The sequence below is a fragment of the Staurois parvus genome, unplaced genomic scaffold (assembly GCF_062004578.1).
Source record: "Staurois parvus isolate SC_StPar_1 unplaced genomic scaffold, SC_StPar_1.0 ptg000144l, whole genome shotgun sequence".
In the NCBI taxonomy this organism is placed as follows: domain Eukaryota; kingdom Metazoa; phylum Chordata; class Amphibia; order Anura; family Ranidae; genus Staurois; species Staurois parvus.
Window position 1 is genome coordinate 628,747 of NW_028317940.1, and position 27,990 is coordinate 656,736.

Below are 27,990 nucleotides of genomic sequence, written 5' to 3' on the forward strand. Positions count from 1 at the left end.
TGGGTGTAAATAGAAAATCAGATCTTATTACCTCCTCTGCTGCCACTTCCAGCAATGTCTCCTCTCTACTTCCCTCCTAGCTCACCTCTCAGCCGGAATTTCCTATTTATACCTGACATTGCTTCCTGTCTGCAGATGACATCACTTCCTGTCTACCATAGAGACGTCCTGTGTGGGTAGTCATGAGAGCACCACATTGTAGAGCTCAGAGGAACTGCAGCCCACGAGAACCATCTGGTAGAATGACCCCGGCCTTGCACTGTGTCTATACTGTATAACCTTCTGGACAGATAGAGCTTCAAGTATTTCATTAGTTCCTTTGACAAGCTCTCACTGTAACACATGCACAGATGGAGACCATAGGCCAGGGGTGTCAAACTGGCGGCCCTCCAGCTGTTGTGAAACTACAAGTCCCATCATGCCTCTGCCTTTGGGAGTCATGCTTGTAACTGTCAATCTTTCAATGTCTCATGGGACTTGTAGTTTGGCAACAGCTGGAGGGCCACCAGTTTGACACCCGTGCCATAGGCCATGCTCTCTCTGTCATCTTCTTGGTCATAGTTCATGATCTCCCAGCTGTCAAACCCAGGTCCACCTACACCACCCAGCAGTCAAGCACAGGTCCACCTACACCACCCAGCAGTCAAGCCCAGGTCCACCTACACCACCCAGCAGTCAAGCCCAGGTCCACCTACGCCACCCAGCAGTCAAGCCAGGTCCACCTACACCACCCAGCAGTCAAGCCCAGTTCCACCTACACTACCCAGCAATCAAGCCTAGGTCCACCTACAACTCCCAGCAGTCAAGCCCAGGTCCATCTACACCACCCAGCATCAAGCCCAGGTCCACCTACACAGCCCTGCAGTCAAGCCCAGGTTCACCTCCACCATCCATCTGTTAAGGCCAGGTCCACCTACATCACCCAGCTGTCAAGCCCAGGTCCATCTGCACCGCCCAGCAGTTAAGTCCAGGTCCATCTACACTACCTAGCAATCAAGCCCAGGTCCGCCTACAAAGCCCAGCAGTCAAGCCCAGGTCCATCTCCACCATCCAGCTGTTAAGGCCTGGTCCACCTACACCACCCAGCTGTCAAGCCCAGGTCCACCTACACCACCCAACAGTCAAGCCCAGGTCCACCTGCACCGCCCAGCAGTCAAGCCCAGGTCCACCTACATCATGCAGCTGTCAAGCCCAGGTTCACCTGCACTGCCCAGCAGTCAAGCCCAGGTCCATCTACACCACCCAGCAGTCAAGCCCAGGTCCACCTGCACCGCCCAGCAGTTAAGTTCAGGTCCATCTACACTACCTAGCAGTCAAGCCCAGGTTCACCTACAAAGCCCAGCATTCAAGCCCAGGTCCATCTCCACCATCCAGCTGTTAAGGCCAGGTCCACCTGCACCGCCCAGCAGTCAAGTCCAGGTCCACCTACACTACCCAGTAGTCAAGCCCAGGTCCACCTACACAGCCCAGCAGTCAAGCGCAGGTCCACCTACACCACCCAGCTACTGTGATGTGATGAAGTAAAAGTTACATAGTATTCCTGGGTAATCATTAACCTAAAAATTAAATAGTAAACAAAAAAACACCATAACAAAGTTCTTTAATTAACAACCCCCCCATCAAAAAAATGTCTTGCGGTGTAAATCCATCATTAACCACGTCTTTCAGCGATGTAGATCCATGTCAGTCAGATTGAATTATGATCCCGATGACCCCTAGAGAGAAAAAAAACCAGTAACCAGCATGGCGATCTTCTTCTGTTGGAGTCCTCTTTGCCAATCACAGCCCTCGGGCCTCACAGCTGAATGTAAACAAAGGGTCATGCAACTGGCTGATGTCATTGGCCAGATATGTTTGTCACTAGATTTGGTCAAGAACATTGTCCAGGATGCTCACCAGCTTGTTTACACGTCAGCAGGAAGCGGACACTTGCATCTTAGTGTAGCGCACAGACCGGATTGCTCCGGTGATTTGATTCCAGATTCTAATCCCTTAAGTATTCAAGCAGCCAGGCACAGGGTATTTCTCTAGGCTAGGGGTATCAAATCTCATTCAATCCTCAGACAGTAACCAGGCAGGAGCTGTTCTTTTTTGTTGTTTTATTTATTTGGTGGAACTGGGATGGGGATTGGAAAGAGCTTTGGGATGCCTGGAACTAGAGAACTTGTGGTGGACACTATCCTGAAATAAAGGAACAACACAAAGCAGAGTCTTCCTCCACAAGAGTAGCAACAGTTTTCAGCACCGTGGGGGCTTCCTCTAAGGCGCAACAGCTTTCAGCAGAGGGGGGCTTCCTCTAAGGCGCAACAGCTTTCAGCACCGGGGGGGGGCTTCCTCTAAGGCACAACAGCTTTCAGCACAGGGGGGTTCCTCTAAGGCGCAACAGCATTCAGCACAGGGGGTTCCTCTAAGACACAACAGCATTCAGCACAGGGGGTTCCTCTAAGGCACAACAGCATTCAGCACAGGGGGGTTCCTCTAAGACACAACAGCTTTCAGCACAGGGGGGTTCCTCTAAGACACAACAGCTTTCAGCACAGGGGGGTTCCTCTAAGGCACAACAGCTTTCAGCATAGAAGGGTTCCTCTAAGACGCAACAGCTTTCAGCACAGGGGGGGTCCTCTAAGACGCAACAGCTTTCAGTACAGGGAGGTTCCTCTAAGATGCAACAGCTTTCAGCAGAGGGGGGCTTCCTCTAAGGCACAACAGCATTCAGCACAGGGGAGTTCCTCTACGGCACAACAGCTTTCAGCACAGGAGGGCTTCCTCTAAGGCGCAACAGCATTCAGCACAGGGGGGCTTCCTCTAAGGCAAAACAGTATTCAGCACGGGGGTTCCTCTAAGGCACAACAGCTTTCAGCACAGTGGGGCTTCCTCTAAGGCACAACAGCTTTCAGCACAGAGGGGCTTCCTCTAAGGCACAACAGCTTTCAGCACAGGGGATTCCTCTAAGGTGCAACAGTTTTCAGAAGAGGGGAGTTCCTCTAAGGCACAACAGCTTTCAGCACATGGGGGTTCCTCTAAGACGCAACAGCATTCAGCACAGGAGGGCTTCCTCTAAGGCGCAACAGCATTCAGCACATGGGGGTTCCTCTAAGACACAACAGCTTTCAGCACATGGGGGTTCCTCTAAGGCACAACAGATTTCACCACAGGGGGGTTCCTCTAAGGCACAACAGCATTCAGCACAGGAGGGCTTCCTCTAAGGCACAACAGCTTTCAGCACTGAAGGGTTCCTCAAATGCGCAACAGCTTTCAGCACAGTGGGGCTTCCTCTAAGGCACAACAGCTTTCAGCACAGAGGGGCTTCCTCTAAGGCACAACAGCTTTCAGCACAGGGGGGTTCCTCTAAGGTGCAACAGCTTTCAGAAGAGGGGAGGTCCTCTAAGGCATAACAGCTTTCAGTACAGGGGGGTTCCTCTAAGACACAACAGCTTTCAGCACAGGGGAGCTTCCTCTAAGGCACAACAGCTTCAGCACATGGGGGTTCCTCTAAGGCGCAACAGCATTCAGCACAGGAGGGCTTCCTCTAAGGCGCAACAGCATTCAGCACATGGGGGTTCCTCTAAGGCACAACAGCTTTCAGCACAGGGGGTTCCTCTAAGGCACAACAGCATTCAGCACAGGAGTGCTTCCTCTAAGGCGCAACAGCATTCAGCACATGGGGGTTCCTCTAAGGCACAACAGCATTCATCACAGGAGGGCTTCTTCTAAGGTGCAGCCCTGATAGCTAGGTCTGGAATGGTCCCTCTATCCAGAAGAGGTGCACAAGCAACAGTCACTTTCTCAGGATTCTCTGAGGTCTACTCACTGTGATATGTGTCATAAGGTATCCTAGAAAGATCCTTTCTAGATGTTGCTTTGACATTCCTGAGACTCCAAAGGATGACTCTTCTGCTCCTTGGAGAGCTAGAGACATTTGGGATTCCTTTAGGCCTCTCCTAAGCCTAGGAAGGTTTGACAGCATTTCCAGGCTGGGTCAATCTCCTGCCGGTGAAGGACCCTGCTACTCTATGCTCTCACCCTTATATACCACTCTTAGGTCTCTAGTAGCCACTTTACTTGACCAGGAATTAGTTGAGTTTGTTTAAAGGTCCAGCTCATACTATGTCCTCTCCTACCCACTGTTTCTAGAAGATTCTGGAAAGGCAGGGGGAGTCAGGCCAGCCTGCAGCTGCAGAACTCAGAGTAGGCAAAATGAGGTTGCATCTCCACTTCTAACATCAGAGCCAATTAGCTAAATTTGCCTCACTACCAGCACCTAAACTAGGAGGGTGATACGATAGCAACCAATGATGCAGTGAGACTGCTAACATCTTAGCAACCAATGAAGCTAGTGGCCTGCACAACATGAAATTGCTATTTACACACACCGGCCACTTTATTAGGTCCACCTGTTCAATGGCTTGGTAACACAAATTGCTGATCAGCCAATCACATGGCAGCAACTCAATGCATTTAGGCATCTAGATGTGGTGAAGACAACTTGATGAAGTTCAAACCGAGCATCAGAATGGGGAAGAAAGGGGATTTAGGTGACTTTGAACGTGGCATGGCTGTTGGTGCCAGACTGACTGGTCTGAATATTTCAAAAACTGCTGTTCTCCTGGGATTTTCCCACACAACCATCTCTAGGATTTACAGAGAATGGTCCGAAAAAGAGAAAATATCCAGTGAGTGGCAGTTGTGTGGAGGAAAATGCCTTGTTGATGTCAGAGGTCAGAGGAGAATGGGCAGACTGGTTCCAGATGACAGAAAGGCAATAGTAACTCAAATAACCCCTTGTTACAAAGCAAGTTATGCAGAATACCATCTCTGAAAGCACAACACATCCAACCTTGATGCAGATGGGCTACAGCAGCAGAAGACCACACCGGGGACCACTCCTGTCAGCTAAGAACAGGAAACGGAGGCTACAATTCGCACAGGCTCCCCAAAATTGGACAATAGAAGATTGGAAAAACGTTGCCTGCTCTAATGAGTCTGGATTTCAGCTACGAAATTCAGATGGTAGGGTCAGAATTTGTTGTAAACAACATGAAAGCATGGATCCATCCTGCCTTGTATCAACGGTTCAGGCTGGTAGTGGTGGTGTCATGGTGTGGTGGATCCATCCTGCCTTGTATCAATGGTTCAGGCTGGTGGTGGTGGTGTCATGGTGTGGGGGATCCATCATGCCTTGTATCAACGGTTCAGGCAGGTGGTGGGGGTGTCATGGTGTGGTGGATCCATCCTGCCTTGTGTCAATGGTTCAGGCTGATGGTGGAGGTGTCATGGTGTGGGGGATCCATCCTGCCTTGTATCAACAGTTCAGGCTGGTGGTGGTGGTGGTGTCATGGATCCATCCTGCCTTGTATCAACGGTTCAGGCTGGTGGTGGTATCATGGGTTGGTGGATCCATCCTGCCTTGTATCAACGGTTCAGGCAGGTGGTGGGGGTGTCATGGTGTGGTGGATCCATCCTGCCTTGTGTCAATGGTTCAGGCTGGTGGTGGTGGTGTCATGGTGTGGGGGATCCATCCTGCCTTGTATCAACAGTTCAGGCTGGTGGTGGTGGTGGTGTCATGGATCCATCCTGCCTTGTATCAACGGTTCAGGCTGGTGGTGGTATCATGGGTTGGTGGATCCATCCTGCCTTGTATCAACGGTTCAGGCTGGTGGTGGTGGTGTCATGGTGTGGGGGATCCATCCTGCCTTGTATCAATGGTTCAGGCAGGTGGTGGTGGTGTCACGTTGTGGGGGATTAATCCTGCCTTGTATCAACAGTTCAGGCTGGTGGTGGTGGTGTCATGGTGTGTTGGATCCATCCTGCCTTGTATCAACGGTTCAGGCTGGTAGTGGTGATGTCTTAGTGTGGTGGATCCATCCTGCCTTGTATTAACGGTTCAGGCTGGTGGTGGTGTCATGGTGTGGGGGATCCATCCTGCCTTGTATCAACGGTTCAGGCTGGTGGTGGTGGTGTCATGGTGTGGGGGATCCATCCTGCCTTGTATTGATGGTTCAGGCTGGTGGTGGTAGAATCATGATGTGTTGGATCCATCCTGCCTTGTATCAACGGTTCAGGCTGGTAGTGGTGGTGTCATTGTGTGGGGATTTTCTTGGCACTAGCAAGGTGTATCTAATAAAATGGCTGGTAGCAATATCACCAATTAAGGAATGATTTCTTGCCGCTTCTACCAGGAGGCTTGGGTAGGTGAACGGGCAAACCTAAATCCCATCCCTAAAGAGTAGGTGAGAAGGAGGTGAAATGGGAAAAGATGGGGGGTGCCTAAGGCAGCAAATAGTGGGATCCCTCAATTACATATAAACAGAATATTACACCAACAATTAATAACACAACTCAAGGCACAGAAATCAGCCGAACAGAATGGGAGATGTTTGATGGTGTCAGTGATGAGAATGGAGTTGGTGTTCCAGAAACATGGCTTGGCTCCTCCCAAGACTGGGCTGTTTGTATTCATGCTGATCCTCTTGTTTAGAGGGACACGGGACATAGAAAAGATGGAGGGGGGTTTCTCTATGTTAGATGTGATGTGAAAGTGAGGAAGAAAGATGACCTTGTGGTTGGAGGTGGTGATGGTGCGGAGGAGGAATTACGGGAGGAATGATAGATGGGTCTATGGACTGATGGACTTATCATTGGAGTATACTACAGATGCCCTGAGGTCTATGAGAAGGGGGAGAGTCGGCTGCTCCAACAAGGTGATGGTGCGGAGGAATTACGAGAGGAATGATAGATGGGTCTATGGACTGATGGACTTATCATTGGAGTATACTACAGACGCCCTGAGGTCTATGAGAAGGGGGAGAGTTGGCTCTTCCAACAAGGACAAGCTGGGAACACCAAACTGGTTTCATTGATGAGAATGAAGTTGGTGTTCCAGAAACACGGCTTGGCTCCTCCCAAGACTGGGCTGTTGGTATTCATGCTGATCCTCTTGTTTAGAGGGACACGGGACATAGAAAAGTTACAGAGAACATCACGCTTTCAAGAATGTAAATCTTTAATCTTTGTTACATATAAAATCATGTCATTATATTTGCATTTTTAATTTTCGAATGAGCAGGATAGAAAATATTTCTCGAATGAATGAAATTCCAACCGTGAATGTGGATTTCATTCAGGAAAATGTGTACATGTTAGGCACAAGAGAAAGCTGTTCAAGCTATTTGGGTTTCTATTCACGTCTAGAGGAAATTAATGAAAGGATCGAATTCTCTGACAAACATTTTTTGTAGAATTTTCATATGAACGTTCAAACAAACATTATATTTCCAAAAGTATTGGGCCGCCGACCTTTCCACACACATGACCTTTAATGGCCTCCCAGTCTTAGTCCGTAGGGTTCAATATTGAGTTGGCCCCGCCCTTTGCAGCTATAACAGCTTCAACTTCTGGGAAGGCCATCCACAAGGTTTAGGAGGGTGTCTATGGGAAGGTTGGACCATTCTTCCAGAAGCACATTTGTCAGGTCAGGCACTGATGTCGGGGGAGGAGGCCTGGCTCGCAGTCTCCGCTCTAATTCATCCCAAAGGTGTTCTATGGGGTTGAGGTCAGGACTCTGTGCAGGCCAGTCAAGTTCCTCCACCCCAAACTGGCTCCTCCATGTCTTTATGGACCTTGCTTTGTGCACTGGTGTGCAGTCATGTTGGAACAGGAAGGGGCCATCCCCAAACTCTTCTCACAAAGTTGGGGGCATGATTTTGTCCAAAATCTTGCCTTAAGAGTTCCCTTCACTGGAACTAGGGGGCCAAGCCCAACCCCTGAAAAACAACCCCACACCATAATCCCCCCTCTACCAAACTTTACACTTGGCACAATGCAGTCTGGCAAGTACCATTTCCCGCACTCAGGGCACTAACAATAGGGCTGTCTTAATGCATGGGTACTGCCCAGGGGCCCCATGATGATCTGGCATTAGATCATACTTGCCAACTGTCCCGGATTAGCTGGGACAGTTGCGTCTTTTTACTAAGCTGTCTCAGGATGGCCCAGGCAATGTCGCAGAACCTGTACTGTGCCCTTCTGATCCCAGTATTGTGCCCTCCTGACCCCCCCTGTACTGTGCCCTCCTGATCTCAGTATTGTGTCCTCCTGACCCCCCTGTACTGTGCCCTCCTGATCCCAGTATTGTGTCCTCCTGACCCCTCTGTACTGTTCCCTCCTAATCCCAGTATTGTGTCCTCCTGACCCCCCCTGTACTGTGCCCTCCTGATCCCAGTATTGTGTCCTCCTGACCCCTCTGTACTATGCCCTCCTGGATCCCAGTATTGTGTCTTCCTGACCACCCTGTACTGTGCCCTTCTGATCCCAGTATTGTGTCCTCCTGACCCCCTGTACTGTGCCCTTCTACCTCCCTCCCCCCATACTGTACCCTTTGTGTTGATTAGTTTTTGATTTTATGGCATGGCTTTCTTATTGTTCAAAATCAATTTTATTTAAAGTACTAATAAATATGTTTCATTCTATCGACTATTTATACTTCAATTATTGAGAGTAGGTTCGTAAATTGGGGCAGGCTGGATAGGGGCCCCAGAGCATTACTTCGCCCAGGATGCTATTAAGACGGCCCTGACTAACACACCTCGAGGGTTGTGTGGGTTCTCCGATGTTTGGTGAAGCTTCTGTGAAAAACATTTCCCGCACTCAAGGCAGGAATACTACTTCCCCCCTATGTGTGATCTCTGATGTTCGACAAATTCTGATTTCCATAGATAACACTTTCCGCACTCGGTGCAGGAAAACAGTTTTGTCCCCGTGTGGCGTATCTGATGTTCCGTGAGGTTGGACTTTCGTGCAAAACATTTCCCGCACTCAGAACAGGAATACGGCTTTTCTCCAGTGTGTAACCTTTGATGTCTGGAAAGATGGCCCTTCTGCGAAAAGCTTTTCCCGCACTCAGTACAGGAATATTGCTTTTCGCCTGTGTGAGACCTCTGATGTGTGACAAGTTCTGAGTTTTGTACAAAACATTTCCCGCACTCAGAACAGGAATGCGGCATCTCACCTGTGTGCAATCCCTGGTGATTATAAAAACTGGACTTATCTGAAAAACATTTCCCGCACTCAGCACAGGAAAACAGCTTCGTCCCTGTGTGGCGTAGCTGATGCTCAGTGAGACTGCGCTTTTGTGAAAAACGTTTCCCGCACTCAAGGCAGACATACGGCTTTTCACCTGTGTGTGATCTTTGATGATTGACAAGATCTGATTTCCGGTAATAACGTTTTGTGCACTCAGTGCAGGAATAAGGTTTGTACCCAGTGTGAGTTCTCTGATGACTTTCAAGGATGTGTTTGAGTGTAAAACATTTTCCACACTCAGGGCAAGCATATGGCCTCTCACCCGTGTGCAATCTTTGATGTCTGGAGAGAGTGATCTTTTCTGAAAAATATTTCCCGCACTCAGAACAGCAATACGGCTTCTTCCCCGTGTGAGATCTGTAATGTTTGCGGAATTCTCCTATATAGAAAAAACATTTCCCACACTCAGAACAGGAAAGAAGCTTCTCACCCGTGTGGATTCTCTGATGTATAATAAGATCCATTGCAGAGCTAAAACTTTCCTCACAATCGGGACAGGGAAATGTCTTCTCCCCCTGAATTCTGGCCCCATCCCCCACAGTACGAGGTTGCTCGGAGTCAGAGGGATTCCATGGTCTCTCCACACTGGGAAGTCCGCCATCCATAGTGGAGCTCATTGTCTTTTCTCCGGCAAAATCTCCTGGGATGTCCTCATCTTCCATTTTACAACCTGGAGATAAAATGAGACGATCCTTTGAGGGTTTCTCCATGGCGGGTCCTGGAAAAATAGAAAAACATCATCAATAGATAGGAGAGGGTTAGTTCACTTCCATCAAGATTCCATCTGGATCAGGGAGATAGGAGGGAGCAGATGTTCTCTGTGGAGGTCCCAACCAGCTGGGACTCTTCCCCTCTTCAAAGAGCCTTTGGTCCTCCCAGATCACTTCTGCATCGCCTTCTCAGAAGAGCAGGAACCAATGGGGACTGGGGGGGGGGGCGATAACAGAGCAGATATAAGAGAAGAATATATTCTGGTCACCTGTGCTGATCTCTGTAGGAGTGTCCTCCTCTATGAATGTCCTCCTCATTCCAGCCTCCTCCGTATATTGCTGATCATCCCTCACATACGTCTCTTCTACTTCACCCTCAACTTTCATGTTCATCAGATCTTCACCCTAAACCAACAGAATGGCAGAAAATAACATCTGTAACATAGAAGGATTTATAATGTGAGATCACATAGAACATCTCATCTTGTCACATCGTCTCCACATGTCAGAGTGTTCCATCACTTTATGTTCCCGACCCTCAAGTCCACCGACCTGATAATGACGAGGGATGGTGTGACCTTCCTGTGTGAAATCCTGAGAATACAGATGACGGGGACATTTCTCTGGGGGGTTCCTGGTATTAGGTGGCTCCATCATATTGTTCTTGTAGAGATCTTTGTGTTCTTCAGAAAGCTCCTTCATCACTCCATACTTCTCATCCTCCTCTTTATATTCTTCTTTAACAACAATATTATTATCCCTGATTTTTTCATTCTAAATAAATAACACATGTATTATAAGAAACAAGCTGTATATAGATTATACCAATCAGTGATTGTTCCTCACCTACCTGATGCTGGTGAGGGATGGTGTGACCTTCCTGTGTGGAATCCCGGGAATACAGAGGACGGGGACATCTCTCTGGTGGGTTCCCATGACTGGATCCATCTGTAGGAAACACACACACTGACTGAATCCATTGTTTCTATGTGTTTATCAGATGATGGGGGATCTAGGTGGATCCTCCGTACTGCTCTCTCCTTTCCAATAAAGTCTCCTCTTACCCGGTGATGTGAGGGGCGGCTGATTGTCCATCATGACGTCCTTGTAGAGGTCCTTGTGTCCTTCTAAATACTCCCACTCCTCCATGGAGAAATAGACAGTGACACCCTGACATCTTATAGGAACCTGACACACACAATGATACAGTCACCATCCAGACACATCCCTTGTCTGTTACTGGAGAATGTCCCAGAATTCCCGGCACCGCTCACCTCTCCTGTCAGCAGCTCCATCATCTTCTTGGTGACTTCTAGAATCTTCTGCATGTTGTGTCTCTCAGGGTTTAGGGAGTCACATGGAGGCACTGTGATGGTCATATGATCACCTGACTTCGAAAGAGGAAATCTCTGTATTGGGAAACCAATAGGAACATAATGTTAGACTCCCAGAATCCTCCTCACCTCTCCGGTCAGGTATGTGTTTTATTAATAGAGATGAGTGATGTCATGTGACCTCCCAGAATCTTCCTCACCTCTCCGGTCAGGTCTGCGTTTTATTAATAGAGATGAAAGTGAAGTCATGTGACCTCCCAGAATCCTCCTCACCTCTCTGGTCAGGTCTGTGTTTTATTAATAGAGATAAGAGTGATGTCATGTGACCTCCCAGAATCCTCCTCACCTCTCTGGTCAGGTCTGTGTTTTATTAATAGAGATAAGAGTGATGTCATGTGACCTCCCAGAATCCTCCTCACCTCTCCGGTCAGCAGGTAGATGATCTCCAGGGTGAGGTTTAGTATCCTCTCAGTCATGTGACTCCGGTCCTCCTCCATCCTCATTGATGTGGTCATGTGATCTATGCCGGTTTCTCTGTAGCTGGATAGCAGAGAATTATCTGGACTGTACTGGTTGTATAATTCTAGGATGGGGATATAATGGGGTTAATAGGTGGGGTCTTAGTGCTTAGGTAATGGGGTATGGAGTTGATGCTGAATATTTGGACTTGGACCTTGTGATCTTCGGCCTTGAGTTTAGCCCAGGGCACACAGATACCCTGTGATCTGCGAGTACCTTGGTGCTGTGTTCATCCTCTGGCGAGGGTGCTACCCAGCTAGACCTGAGTTGAGGTCAGACCACAAAAGGACTGTGTGATCTTCTGTCCTGAGAGCAGTACTGGGACAAGAACTCCCCTACAGCTGTGTCCTGGGCGAGGGCCCTTCCTGCCAACCCCTTTTCCCAGCCTTGCCTGGGAGTACCCTTCTGCTTTGTACCCCCCCTGCAATGTGCTACCTGGATAGACCTGAGTTGAGGCCAGGCCACAAAAGGACCATGTGATCTTCTGCCTTGGGAGCAGCACCGGGACAAGAACTCCCCTAAAGCTGTGCCCTGGGCAACTGTCCCTCCTGCCCACCTCTTTTCCCAGCCGTGTCTGTGAGTACCCTTCTGCTTTGTTTGCCCTCCTGCAATGTGCTACCTGGGTACACCGGAGTTGAGGCCAGTCCACACAAGGAGCCTCTGGTCTGCTACCCTGGAAGTACTCTTCACTTTTGTTCAAGTGTCTGCGATGTGCTACCTTGCTTGGACCTGAGTTGAGGCAAGGCCATACACGTACCCTGTGATCTGGCTGTAAGCAGGGGTTAGTGCTCTTTTTATTAGGGCCCCTCCCCTGGGTGGTTGGTGGGTGGAGTATCTAAAAGCAGTGGGTGGAGCCCAAGTCAGACAGGAGCATGCCAACAAGTCACCCCAAACGTACAATATGTAGGTTTGTGAGCTGGGTAGGAGAGAGGCCTTTGGGGTTGGATTGGTAAGAGGTTGTGGATGAGGACCCAGGATAGGGGAACTCACGATGGAGAGAGAATGGGAGCATTGCTAGTTCTAACAGTTCTATGTTGGACTGAATTGGTGACCTAACATGTGACTTTGAAGAAACGGTTGCACAAAATGTTACTTCATGGTAAACCCTCAAGAAAGCATACTGTGTGGAAATTCTTAATCAAAGAAGGTGGGCCTTGGGCTGTGAATACTATGGGGAAGGTGGGACTCAGGCCTGGAGCATGTGTGACAAAAAATGGCAGAGTTTCTCCTAAGGACAGGTATGTGCATAGCCTGTTTGAAGAAGAAATGGGGTTGAAGCCCTGTACTTGGTGGGAAGCAGAAGTGAATCCAGGTCACCCACATGCCAAGCTGTGAACACCTTCCTTCTTTGTTCCTCCCCAGCGATGTGACCTAAAGTGTGACTTTGAAGAAGTAAACTGGCTGGATTAGAAGAGGAGGTGGAAGAGGACACATCAGCAATGGTGGCTGAGCACAGGCTTCTCTGTTCCTGAGAAGAAGAACATGTAGCCACCTTCACAGCAAACAAACTGAAACATTGTTCTCTAGATCACCTCCACTGATCTGTCCCTATTAATAGGGTTGTCCACAGCGCCTGTTATTGGTGGACCTCAAACCCCCTCTTATAGTGAGGCATGGGGATAACAACCTACCCCCATTATTGGCTGATCTTAGACCCCCTTTTCTAATGAAAGGAGGTGTTATTTATATACTTCCACATCGATGGCTGCTAACTAGGTCAAGGCCCTGCCGGGCATTATATGTGAGCACCAAAATGATTGAACCACAAATTCCACCAAAATTAGAATCTTCGAAATTGGATAACATGTAAAAAAAAAACAAACCCTCAACAAATCTGAACCTCATCCCTCATTACAAGAGACTGCTAAGGTGAGAAGGTGACATCTCCAAAATGAAGAGAATGTTCCGGGCCCGTAAGTGGGGGAATGTTCTGCCCCTGAAGGGGTTAATCTGGGTTCCCACACTATATATGTATGTATCATCATCTGCTGGAGATAAAAGATATCACAGTGACTATGGAGGAAGAGTACAGACATTATGATAGAGGACGGACACGACGATGGAGGAAGAGGACTGACGAGACGATGGAGGAAGAGGACAGACGAGACGATGGAGGAAGAGGATGGACACGACGATGGTGGAAGAGGACGGACACGACGATGGAGGAAGAGGATGGACACGACGATGGAGGAAGAGGATGGATACGACGATGGAGGAAGAGGATGGACACGACGATGGAGGAAAAGGATGGACACGACGATGGAGGAAGAGGATGGACACGACGATGGAGGAAGAGGATGGACACGACGATGGAGGAAGAGGATTGACGAGACGATGGGGGAAGAAGACTGATGAGACGATGGCGGACGAGGACTGACTAGACGATGGAGGAAGAGGACGAACACGACAATGGAGGAAAAGGACTGACGAGACCATGGAGGAAGAGGACTAATGAGACCATGGAGGAAGAGGACTAATGAGACGATGGAGGAAGAGGACGAACTCGACGATGGAGGAAGAAGATGGACAAATGACAATAGAGGAAGAGGATGGACAAATGACAATGAAGGAAGAAAATGGACAAATGACAATGAAGGAAGAAAATGGACAAATAACGATGGTGGAAGAGGATGGACAAATAACGATGGTGGAAGATGACGGCTGTAACTATGGAGGAAGAGGACGGACATGATGGGGGGTTACTGGATGTAAATAGAAAATAAGATCTTATTACCTCCTCTGCTGCCACTTCCAGCAACGTCTCCTCTCTACTTCCTCCAGACTCACCTCTCACCCGTAACTTCCTGGCTGTCCCTGACATCACTTCCTGTCTTCCATAGAGACTTCCTGTTTGGGTAGAAGCGAGATCATCACCTTATAGAGCTCAGAGGCACTACAGCCCCGAGAACCGTCTCATAGAACCACCTTGTGTTGGGTGTGTATGGACTGTAGATCCTTATAAATTTGTAATATGACCAGCACATGCAGACGGAGCTTCAAGCATCTCATTGGTTCCTTTGAGAAACTCACATTTTAACCACATGTACAAGTGGAGGCCAAAGACCACTCTCTCTATTTCCTGGTCAAATCCATTACCCACCTAATGCCCAAAGAACCTCTATACAGAGTCCTGTATCTTACTCATGATCCAGTTTAAAGCTCTGGGAATCCCAATGAAAACCCAGGGCCCATGGTTCAAGGGAGCTAATGGAAGTCACCTGATAAATTGGGGAGGGAGTCTTCTGTCACTTGCAGGAGGGTGATTGCAAGCCCCTTACCACCACTAATTCTTAAGTCGACCTGGATTTCACAAACACAAGTTTAGCCCCACCTAACTGAACTCTCCACTTACTGTAATGTAGTCCTTTACTCCACTGAGATAGCACTGAGGCCAGGAATTGCTTGCTTGCTAGGTTTTGGTAATAAACAGGTTACAATCATCCACAATTCGGCATATCTGCAATGCAACAACACATCAAACAGTCTAGAACAATTAAGAGACAGTGGTATGTCTTCCATACTTCTCATAGACGATCTTTACATCACTAGAGGGGTCACCGGCAGGAGGAAGGAGGTCCTGATTCCTCTAGATCTTTATATTACTAGAGGGGTCACCGGCAGGAGGAAGGAGGTCCTGATTCCTCTATATAGATCTTTATATCACTAGAGGGGTCACCGACAGGAGGAAGGAGGTCCTGATTCCTCTATATAGACCTTTATATCACTAGAGGGGTCACCGACAGGAGGAAGGAGGTCCTGATTCCTCTAGATCTTTATATTACTAGAGGGGTCACCGGCAGGAGGAAGGAGGTCCTGATTCCTCTATATAGACCTTTATATCACTAGAGGGATCACCGGCGGGAGGAAGGAGATCCCGATTCCTCTATATAGATCTTTATATCACTAGAGGGGTCACCGGCAGGAGGAAGGAGGTCCCGATTCCTCTATATAGATCTTTATATCACTAGAGGGGTCACCGGCAGGAGGAAGGAGGTCCCGATTCCTCTATATAGATCTTTATATCACTAGAGGGGTCACCTGCAGGAGGAAGGAGGTCCCGATTCCTCTATATAGATCTTTATATCACTAGAGGGGTCACCTGCAGGAGGAAGGAGGTCCCGATTCCTCTATATAGACCTTTATATCACTAGAAAGATCACCAGCAGAAGGTCCTGATTCTTTTCTATAGGTCTTTATATCAGTAGAGGGGTCACCGGCAGGAGGAAGGAGGTCCTGATTCCTCTATATCAGTGGTGGGCAACCTTTTTTTTCAACTGAGCCAAATCTCGCCAAAACCACGATTGAAATTTATTTTGAGAGCCACATTTTTAAAATACATCCCCCATATAGTAATTCATCCCCCATAGTAATTCATCCCCCATATAGTAATTCATCCCCCATAGTAATTCATCCCCCATATAGTAATTCATCCCCCATAGTAATTCATCCCCCATATAGTAATTCATCCCCCATAGTAATTCATCCCCCATATAGTAATTCATCCCCCATAGTAATTCATCCCCCATAGTAATTCATCCCCCATATAGTAATTCATCCCCCATAGTAATTCATCCCCCATATAGTAATTCATCCCCCATAGTAATTCATCCCCCATATAGTAATTCATCCCCCATAGTAATTCATCCCCCATATAGTAATTCATCCCCCATAGTAATTCATCCCCCATAGTAATTCATCCCCCATATAGTAATTCATCCCCCATATAGTAATTCATCCCCCATAGTAATTCATCCCCCATATAGTAATTCATCCCCCATATAGTAATTCATTCCCCATAGTAATTCATCCCCCATATAGTAATTCATCCCCCACAGTAATTCATCCCCCATATAGTAATTCATCCCCCATAGTAATTCATCCCCCATAGTAATTCATCCCTCCATATAGTAATTCATCCCCTATATAGTAATTCATCCCCCATATAGTAATTCATCCCCCATTGTAATTCATCCCCCATATAGTAATTCATCCCCCATATAGTAATTCATCCCCCATAGTAATTCATCCCCCATATAGTAATTCATCCCCCATATAGTAATTCATCCCCCATAGTAATTCATCCCCCATATAGTAATTCATCCCCCCTATAGTAATTCATCCCCCATAGTAATTCATCCCCCATATAGTAATTCATCCCCCATAGTAATTCATCCCCCATAGTAATTCATCCCCCATATAGTAATTCATCCCCCATAGTAATTCATCCCCCATATAGTAATTCATCTCCCATAGTAATTCATCCCCCATAGTAATTCATCCCCCATATAGTAATTCATCCCCCATAGTAATTCATCCCCCATATAGTAATTCATCCCCCATATAGTAATTCATCCCCCATAGTAATTCATCCCCCATATAGTAATTCATCTCCCATAGTAATTCATCCCCCATAGTAATTCATCCCCCATATAGTAATTCATCCCCCATAGTAATTCATCCCCCATATAGTAATTCATCCCCCATATAGTAATTCATCCCCCATAGTAATTCATCCCCCATATAGTAATTCATCCCCCATATAGTAATTCATCCCCCATAGTAATTCATCCCCCATAGTAATTCATCCCCCATATAGTAATTCATCCCCCATATAGTAATTCATCCCCCATATAGTAATTCATCCCCCATATAGTAATTCATCCCCCATAGTAATTCATCCCCCATATAGTAATTCATCCCCCACAGTAATTCATCCCCCATATAGTAATTCATCCCCCATATAGTAATTCATCCCCCATAGTAATTCATCCCTCCATATAGTAATTCATCTCCCATAGTAATTCATCCCCCATAGTAATTCATCCCCCATATAGTAATTCATCCCCCATAGTAATTCATCCCCCATAGTAATTCATCCCCCATGTAGTAATTCATCCCCCATAGTAATTCATCCCCCATATAGTAATTCATCTCCCATAGTAATTCATCCCCCATAGTAATTCATCCCCCATATAGTAATTCATCCCCCATAGTAATTCATCCCCCATATAGTAATTCATCCCCCATAGTAATTCATCCCCCATATAGTAATTCATCCCCCATAGTAATTCATCCCCCATATAGTAATTCATGCCCCATGGTAATTCATCCCCCATAGTAATTCATCCCCCATATAGTAATTCATCCCCCATATAGTAATTCATCCCCCATAGTAATTCATCCCCCATATAGTAATTCATCCCCCATAGTAATTCATCCACCATATAGTAATTCATCCCCCATATAGTAATTCATCCCCTCTATAGTAATTCATCCCCCCTATAGTAATTCATCCCCCATATAGTAATTCATCCCCCATAGTAATTCATCCCCCATATAGTAATTCATCCCCCATATAGTAATTCATCCCCCATAGTAATTCATCCCCCATATAGCAATTCATCCCCCATATAGTAATTCATCCCCCATATAGTAATTCACCCCCCCTATAGTAATTCATTCCCCATATTGTGTCAATTCACTTACCTTTGCTCCGCGCGTTCTTCTCGCCGTGTTCCCGCGCCGTTCTGGTCTTCAGGGCGGACTGTGAGAGGAGAGGAGTTCGTCACGCTGCCCCGCCTACATCCTGGCTGCCCCGCCTACATCCTGACAGCTGCAGAGTCCTGACTTTTGGGGCGGCCGCCCGAGAGGAGGGAGGGGGGCGGCCGCCCGAGAGGAGGGAGGGGAGCTGGCGCCCGGCACACAGAAGAGCCGCATTTAAGTTTGTAAAGAGCCGCATGTGGCTCGCAAGCCGCGGCTTGCCGACCACTGCTCTATATAGATCTTTATATAAGTAGAGGGGTCACTGGCAGGAGGAAGGGGGTCCTGATTCCTTTATATGGAGCTTTATATCACTAGAGGGGTCTCCATCAAGAGGAAGGAGGTCCTGATTCCTCTATGTAGATCTTTATATCAGTAGAGGGGTCACCAGCAGGAGGAAGAAGGTCCCGATTCCTCTGTATGGAGCTTTATATCACTAGAGAGGTCTCCATCAAGAGGAAGGAGGCCCTGATTCCTCTATATAGATCTTTATATCACTAGAGGCATTTCCATAAAGAGGAAGGAGGTCCCGATTCCTCTATGTAGATCTTTATATCTCTAGAGGGGTCACCGGCAGGAGGAAGGAGGTCCTGATTCCTTTATATAGATCTTTAGTTAGACCCCACTTAGAATACTGTGTCCATTTCTGGAGACCTCACAAAAAGATATTGATAATAAAGAATGAGTCCAGAGATGGGCAACAAAGATGGTGAAGGGTCTGAGGGATAAAACATCAGGAGAGACTTCAGGAACCTAATAGGTACAGTCTGGAGATAAGAAGGGAAAGCGGGGACATGGCTGAAATCTTTAAATACTTGAAGGGTGTGAATAAGGTTCAGGTGGGCAGTATGTTCAATATGAAGCTTAGATCAAGAACACGGGGCATGACCTCAAACGAACACAGAGAAAGTTCATAACTAATCTTAGAAAGTACTTCAGTGCAAACCCAAATCCCTTCCCTAATGAGTGAGTGAGACATTAGCAGAGGGTGAAATGAGAGAAGATGGGGGAAGGTTAAGATAGCAAATAACGAGATCCCTCAATTACATATAAACCTAATATTATAGCAACAATTACAAAATAATAACGTGACTCCATAAATCCAGCAACCTGCTAAGCAGAATGGGAGATGTTGATGGTTTCAGTGATGAGAATGGAGTTGGTGTTCCAGAAACACGGTTTGACTCCTCCCAAGACTGGGCTGTTTGTATTCATGCTGATCCTCTTGTTTAGAGGGACACGGGACATAGAAAAGATGGAGGGGGGTTTCTCTATGTTAGATGTGATCTGAAAGTGAGGAAGAAAGATGATCTTGTGGTTGGAGGTGGTGATGGTGCAGAGGAGGAATTACGGGAGGAATGATAGATGGGGCTATGGACTGATGGACTTATCATTGGACTATACTACGGACGTCCTGAGGTCTATGAGAAGGGGGAGAGTCGGCTGTTCCAACAAGATGATGGTACGGAGGAGGAATTACGGGTGGAATGATAGATGGGTCTATGGACTGATGGACTTATCATTGGAGTATACTACAGACGTCCTGAGGTCTATGAGAAGGGGGAGAGTCGGCTGCTCCAACAAGATGATGGTGCGGAGGAGGAATTACGGGTGGAATGATAGATGGGTCTATGGACTGATGGACGTATCATTGGAGTATACTACAGACGTCCTGAGGTCTTTTATGAAACTTTCCAGTATCTTCCCAACTATAGAAGTTATGCTAACCGGCTTGTAGTTACTTGGTAGAGCATTTGATCCCTTTTTAATTATAGGCACCACATTGGCCTTGTGTAGGGGTACCGAGCCAGTAAATAAAGAGTCTCTAAAAATTTGAAACAATGAATTTGAAATAACAGAACTCAACTCCTTCAGGACACATGGGTGCAACTCATATGTGAAGATACACACACAACGTCCGGTCAGACACACACCCACACTGATAGGTCAGAGGCAAAGACTTAAAATCAGGACAGAGATGCAAAAAGTTGAGGCAGAGTCATCTAGTAACCGAGCAAGCGACCTGCTGAGCAGAATGGGAGATGTTGATGGTGTCAGTGATGAGAATGGAGTTGGTGTTCCAGACACAGGGCTTGGCTCCTCCTAAGACTGGGCTTTTGGTATTCATGCTGATCCTCATGTTTAGAGGGACACGGGACATAGAAAAGTTACAGAGAACATCACGCTTTCAAGAAATATTTAATCTTTTTTTTAAGTCAGACAGAAGTTTGGATGTTTGAGTAAACTCTGAATTCCATCTTGAAGGCCAAAGATCAGAGGAGCGCTCAGCCACACGTTTTCTGAGGTGTATATCAAGGTGTGCTTCTTCCCAGTGTGAGATCTCTGATGTACGCCAACATATCATTCATAGAGAAGACATTTCCCGCACTTAGGACACTAATACACCTCAAGGGCTATGTGTGTTCTCTAGTGTTTTGTAAGATAAGACTTCTGTGAAAATATATTTCTCACACTCATGGAAGGAATACTACTTCTCCCGAATGTGAGATCTTTGATGTTTGACAAATTCTGATTTCCATAGATAACATTTCCCACACTCAGAGCAAGAAAACAGCTTTGTGCCCGTGTGGCTTATCTGATGTTCAGTAAGGTTGGACTTTCGAGCGAAACATTTCCCGCACTCGGAGCAGGAATACGGCTTCTCTCCCGTGTGAGATCTCTGATGTTTAACAAGGTCTGATTTCCGTGGATAACATTTCCCGCACTCAAGGCAGGAATAAGGCTTCTCCTCCCCTGTGTGTGTTTTTTTATGTTTAACAAGATCTGATTTCCATGTATAACATTTCTCACACTCAGAGCAAGAATACAGCTTATTCCCCGTGTGAGAGCTTTGATGGCTATCAAGGTCGGATTTCCGCTTATAACATTTTGTGCACTTGGAACAGGAATACGACTTCTCCCGTGTGTGAGATCTCTGATGATTATCAAGGATGCGTTTTCGTGTAAAACATTTTCCACACTCAGGGCAGGCATACAGCCTCTCGTCTGTGTGCAATCTCTGATGTCTGGAAAGAGTGGTCTGTTCTGAAAAACATTTCCCGCACTCAGGACAGGAGTACGGCTTCTCACCAGTGTGAGATCTTTGATGTGTGACGTATTCTGTTTTCCGTAGATAACATTTCCCGCACTCAGCGCAGGAAAACAGCCTTTTTCCTGTGTGGCTTATCTTATGTTCAGTGAGATTGTACTTTTGTGAGAAACATTTCCCGCACTCAGAGCAGGAATACGGCTTCTCACCCGTGTGTAATCTGTGGTGATTCACAAGATCCGATTTCCGTGTATAACATTTTGTGCACTCGGGGCATTTATATGGCTTCTCACCCGTGTGTGATCTTTGATGAATAACAAGATCTGATTTCTGTATAAAACATTTTCCACACTCAGGGCAGGAATGTGGCCTCTCGCCTGTGTGCAGTTTCTGATGTCTGGAGAGAGTCGTCTTTTCTGAAAAATATTTTCCGCACTCAAAACAGAAATACGGCTTCTTCCCCGTGTGAGATCTGTAATGTTTGCGGAATTCTCCTATATGAAAAAAACATTCCCCGCACTCAGGACAGGAAAGAAGCTTCTCACCCGTGTGGGACCTCTGGTGTATAATAAGATCCACTGCAGAGCTAAAACTTTCCATACAATCAGGGCAGGGAAATGTCTTCTCCCCCTGAATCCCAGCCCCATCCCCCACAATACGAGGTTGGCCCATGTAAGAGGGACTCCATGGTCTCTCCACACTGGGAAGTCCACCATCCATAGTGGAGCTCAGTGTCTTTTTTCTGGCACAATCTCCTGGGATGTCCTCATCTTCCATTTTACAACCTGGAGATAAAGTGAGACAAACCTTTGAGGGTTTCTCCATGGCGGGTCCTGGAAAAATAGAAAAACATCATCAATAGATAGGAGAGGGTTAGTTCACTTCCATCAAGATTCCATCTGGATCAGGGAGATAGGAGGGAGCAGATGTTCTCTGTGGATGTCCCAACCAGCTGGGACTCCTCCCCTCTTCAGTCAAAGGGCCTTTGGTCCTCCAAGATCACTTCTACATTTACACTGCCTTGTCAGAGGAGCAGGAACCAATGGGGGCTGGGCATGCTATTTACATAACCACAAGCCTAGGCACTGGGTCATGTGATCTCTAATAGACAAGGGAGTCAAAGTACAGACCTTTTACCATAAAGAAAGTGACCATAGGCCTAGGCTTCTGGTGAAAGGCAGCACTGGAGGAAACGTTTCTTTTTATCCCAACAAGACTGTTATTGAGGTTTATGTTAGCTTTTAGCTATAATTCAGCTCAAAGAAGAGACTCATCTCTCTGGTGGGTTCACATGACTGGATCCATCTACCTGATGATGGTGAGGGATGGTGTGAACTTCCTGTGTGGAATCCCGGGAATACAGAGGACGGGGACATCTCTCTGGTGGGTTCCCATGACTGGATCCATCTACCTGATGATGGTGAGGGATGGTGTGACCTTCCTGTGTGGAATCCCGGGAATACAGAGGACGGGGGCATCTCTCTGGTGGGTTCCCATGACTGGATCCATCTACCTGATGATGGTGAGGGATGGTGTGACCTTCCTGTGTGGAATCCCGGGAATACAGAGGACGGGGGCATCTCTCTGGTGGGTTCCCATGACTGGATCCATCTACCTGATGATGGTGAGGGATGGTGTGACCTTCCTGTGTGGAATCTCGGGAATACAGAGGACGGGGACATCTCTCTGGTGGGTTCCCATGACTGGATCCATCTGTAGGAATCACACACACTGACTGAATCCATTGTTTCTATGTGTTTATCAGATGATGGGGGATCTAGGTGGAGCCTCCGTACTGCTCTCTCCTTTCCAATAAAGTCTCTGCTTACCCGGTGATGTGAGGGGCGGCTGATTGTCCATCATGACATCCTTGTAGAGGTCCTTGTGTCCTTCTAAATACTCCCACTCCTCCATGGAGAAATAGACAGTGACACCCTGACACCTTATAGGAACCTGACACACACAATGATACAGTCACCATCCAGACACATCTTTTGTCTGTTACTGGAGAATGTCCCAGAATTCCCGGCACCGCTCACCTCTCCTGTCAGCAGCTCCATCATCTTCTTGGTGACTTCTAGAATCTTCTGCATGTTGTGTCTCTCAGGGTTTAGGGAGTCACATGGAGGCACTGTGATGGTCATATGATCACCTGACTTCAGAAGAGGAAATCTCTGTATTGGGGAACCAATAGGAATATCATGTTAGACTCCCAGAATCCTCCTCACCTCTCCAGTCAGGTCTGTGTTTTATTAATAGAGATGAGAGTGATGTCATGTGACCTCCCAGAATCCTCCTCACCTCTCCGGTCAGGTCTGTGTTTTATTAATAGAGATAAGAGTGATGTCATGTGACCTCCCAGAATCCTCCTCACCTCTCCGGTCAGCAGGTAGATGATCTCCAGGGTGAGGTTTAGTATCCTCTCAGTCATATGACTCCGGTCCTCCTCCATCCTCATTGGTCATGTGATATATGCTAGTTTATCTGTAGAGAGACAGTGGAGAATTATCTGGACTGTATTGGTTGAACCATAATAGGATGGGGATATAAGGGTTAATAGGTGGGCTGCCCCCAGTGGGAATTGGCAGTGTAGATGTGGTTACTTAGTGTTTGTATGTTCTCTGCACATCTCTCTCCATTCCACACCCCCTGTATGCAGGGAGGCAGGACAACTCGAGCCACCATTGCTTTCCCAGCACCTTGAACACAGCTCCTGCCAGTTCTGTGGTGGACCTTCATGTTGCTTCAAATACAGGCAGTGCCCAAATTGATGCAACAAGGAGTTGTCAGCAGTGGACAGGCCATGGCCACCAGATGCCTATTGATGGCTGATTTCTGCTTTCCACTGTGAAGTGCCGCTGTTGTTGGACACCCTTCTCCAATCCAATACGTCCCTGACCGCCCCCCCCCCCCCCTTTCACCTCTTCCTAAGAACTGTCCTAAACTTCCCTCCATGACACCCAAGTGTGGTCTGACATCTCATTGTCCACCACCTCTTTCTCACCAGGGCCCAGCTCACAGAACTGGATGTTGGTACTTCATGCCTGGTACTGCTGCTGGAACTGTCACTCTGGACAGGCAATCATACGTCCCTTTTATATGTGCAGTTGCTGGAAGTGGAACATCTCAACCATTTATGACTTGTCCCCGAACCCACCTGAGCTCTTCCCTACTTGGCAGATGTTCTTTTTTTTCAATGGTAAAGGCGTGTTCTAGACTGCTGATGGAGTTACTTCTTACTGGTGGTTGGGGAGGGTGTTGACAGGAATGACCAAAAAAGTGGCCAAGGGGATGTCAAACATGATTATGATCATGTAGCTGCAACACCCTCATATACAGTTTTATCAATATATATTTTGAGTATACAACATGGCATGAGCCTGTAACACATAGTTTATCATTCAGCATAAAATCCATCCCGTGCCCCCTCCCCCGACTTCTCCATCAAGATCAATCTTACAACCATCAGTCCCTCCCCTCATTCCAGGGTACTAGGTGTAATCCTGGACTCCTATCTGTCCTTTCAGCCCCAAATCCAATCGCTGTCCAATTCTTGTAGACTTCACCTCCGCAACATCTCCAACCCCCGCAACTTCTCCAACCTCCACAACATCTCCAACCTCCACAACATCTCCAACCTCCGCAACATCTCCAAGATACGCCCTTTCTTAACCTTGGAAACCACTAAGCAACTTATTCCCTCCCTGGTTATCTCTCGCCTTGACTGCTGTAACTCCCTCCTCATTGGCCGACCTCATCGCAGGCTATCCCCTCTTCAGTCTATCATGAATGCTGCTGCCAGAATCATCCACCTCACTAACCATTCTGTATCTGCCACCCCTCTCTGCCAATCCCTCCACTGGTCTCCATTCAGTGTCCTCCACCCCTCTTTTCCAATCCTTCCACTGGTCTCCACTCAGTGTCCTCCACCTCTCTCTGCTAATCCCTCCACTGACTTCCATTCAGTGTCCTCCACCCCTCTCTGTCAATCCCTCCACTGGCCTCCACCCCTCTCTGCCAATCCCTCCACGGGCTTCCATTCATTGTCCTCCACCCCTCTCTGCCAATCCCTCCACTGGCCTCCATTCAGTATCCTCCACCCCTCTCTGCCAATCTCTCCACTGGCCTCCACTCAGTGTCCTCCACTCTTCCACTGGCATCCATCCCTCTCTGCCAATCCCTCCACTGGCTTCCATTCAGTGTCCTCCACCCCTCTCTGCCAATCCTTCCACTGGCCTCCATTCAGTGTCCTCCACCCCTCTCTGCCAATCTCTCCACTGGCCTCCACTCAGTGTCCTCCACTGGCGTCCATCCCTCTCTGCCAATCCCTCCACTGGCTTCCATTCAGTGTCCTCCACCCCTCTCTGTCAGTCCCTCCACTGGGTTCCATTCAGTGTCCTCCACCCCTCTCTGCCAATCCCTCCACTGGCCTTCATTCAGTGTCCTCCACCCCTCTCTGCCAATCCCTCCACTGGCCTTCATTCAGTGTCCTCCACCCCTCTCTGCCAATCCCTCCACTGGCTTCCCTTTGCCTAATGAATAAAATTAAAAACATCAACAATAACAAATAAAGCCATTTATAACTCCGCCCAAAACTACATCACCAATCTTGTCTCCAAATATCACCCAAACCGTCCTCCCTGCTCTCTAGCTCCCTTGTCTACTCCTCCCATGCTTGTCTTCAGGACTTCTCCAGAGCCTCCTACATCCTCTGGAACTCTCTACCCCAATCTATCCGACCATCGCCTACTCTACCCACTTTTGGGCGATCTCTGAAAACAGATCTCTATCCTGCCTTCAGCTAATAACGGAATCTTCTATTCCTCCTACCAGTCCATCCCCCACAGTTGTTACCTTTTGTACCACCAGCCCCTCCCTCTTAGATTGTAAGCTCCCAGGATCAGGGCCCTCCTAACCCTCTTGTATTGAACTGTATTGTTGCTGTATCATCTCCCATTATATTGTAAAGCGCTGAGCAAACTGTTGGCGCCATAAATCCTGTATAATAATAAAATTACCTTTGAACGAGAACGCTCATGACCTACCTCCTGAAATGCACCTTCCTAAGGAGCAATAATGGACCTTGCTGTCCTTCGTAAGATGGGGGCGTTTAGTTCTAAAATGATGGCAACATTTAATAGAATAATCATTATTCACCTAATATCTGTCTCTGTGAGAAGAAACCCTCGGACATTCTTTTAATGTCTGCTAAGTTACTTATGAAATGTCTTAATGGGTTTTATAAACCAGGCTGTGATGGAGTATATGATAGGCCCCATTAGCAGGTGTCTGGTTATCAGTGGCCTGGTAAGTAATGTTTGACCCTCCAAACAAAGATTGGAATCCTGCTTGTGTCACAGACTGGCCAATTTTAAAAGAATATGGGGGCCACTTTATTTCTGCCAAGACCCCATTACTGTCACATTATCCCCCTCCATCTCTATATTGTTGGGTGAGCTCAGACCTCCCCCCCTTCTATAATGAAGGGTGGTCTTATCCATCTTTTCCCCCCATTATTGGCTGATCCTGAACCCCCTTATAGTGAAGGATGATCTTATCCACCGCCTCTTATACGGAAGTGGTGGGGTTATCCATCTCCTCCTCCCATTACTGGGTAATCTCAGACCCTTCTTATAGTAAAGGGCGGAGTGTTCCATCTCCTCCCCCCATTATTGGGTGATCTCGGACCTCCTCTTATAGTGAGAGGCAGGGTTATCCATCTGCTCCATCCATTATTGGGTGATCTCAGAGCCTTCTTATAGTAAAGGGCAGGGTGTTCCATCTTCCCCCCCCCCCCCATTATTGGGTGATCTCAGACCTCCTCAACCCATTATTGGGTGATCTCAGACCTCCTCTTATAGTGAGAGGCAGGGTTATCCATCTCCTCCGCCCATTATTGGGTGATCTCAGACCCTTCTTATAGTAAAGGACATTGTTATCCATCTCCTCACCAATTATTGAGTGATCTCAGACCTCCTCTAGTGAGGGATGGTGTTATCCATCTCCTCACCAATTATTGGGTGATCTCAGACCACCTCCTCTAGTGAGGGGTGGAGTTTTCCATCTCCTCACCAATTATTGGTTGACCTCAGACTCCCTCTTATAGTGAAGGGTGGTTTTATTCACATCCTCCCTCATCATTGGCCGCTGACCAGGGTCAAGGCTGTGCAGGGCATTATGGGTGAGCACCAAAGCTACTCAACCATAAATTCAAATCCTGGAAATTGGGGTCAAATTTCAGTACAGCCTGAATCCGAATCTCATCCCTCGTTACGTAAGACTGCTAAAGTGAGCAGGTGAAACATCTCCAAAATGAAGAGAATTTTCCGACCCCGTAAGTGGGGAAATGTTCTGCCCCGAAGAGGTTAATTTAGATTTTCAACATCTTGGTTGGACAAGACTATGGAGGAAGAGGATGAACACGACGATGGGGGAAGAGGACGGACATGACTATGGGGGAAGAGGGCATACACAACTATGGAGTAAGAGGACGGACACGACTATGGAGGAAGTGGACTGACACAACGAATGAGGAAGATGATGGGCATGACGATGGAGGAAGAGGATGGATATGATGGGGGGTTTCTGTGTGTAAATATAAAATAAGATCTTATTACCTCCTCTGTTGCCACTTCCAGCAATGTCTCCTCTCTACTTCCTCCCGACTCACCTCTCACCCGGAACTTCTATTGTATATGTGACGTGACTTTCCCGTCTGTACCTGACACCACTTCCTGTCTTCCGTAGAGGCTTCCTG

At 47.4% G+C, this 27,990-nt stretch overlaps 1 protein-coding gene and 1 pseudogene across 2 annotated transcripts in view; both read right to left on the reverse strand.

The window, feature by feature from the left end:
- Window positions 1–15,083, reverse strand: part of LOC149464993 (uncharacterized) — a 374,728-nt gene extending 359,645 nt beyond the window's left edge. The window contains exons 1-3 of the mRNA XM_089673661.1: window positions 11,545–15,083; window positions 11,066–11,200; window positions 10,856–10,979 (exon numbers count right to left, since the gene is read on the reverse strand). Coding sequence (XP_089529787.1) covers window positions 10,856–10,979; window positions 11,066–11,200; window positions 11,545–11,640 — 355 coding nt within the window. The 5' untranslated portion in view covers window positions 11,641–15,083. The remainder of the gene's footprint in view (window positions 1–10,855; window positions 10,980–11,065; window positions 11,201–11,544) is intronic.
- Window positions 15,084–20,591: 5,508 nt separating this feature from the next.
- Window positions 20,592–27,923, reverse strand: LOC149465005 (uncharacterized; annotated as a pseudogene). Its single transcript, XR_016312259.1, has 5 exons — window positions 27,851–27,923; window positions 23,608–23,717; window positions 23,063–23,407; window positions 22,509–22,946; window positions 20,592–22,066 (listed from the first exon to the last, which is right to left on the reverse strand). The product of XR_016312259.1 is annotated as an uncharacterized LOC149465005 (transcript).
- Window positions 27,924–27,990: the final 67 nt, after the last annotated feature.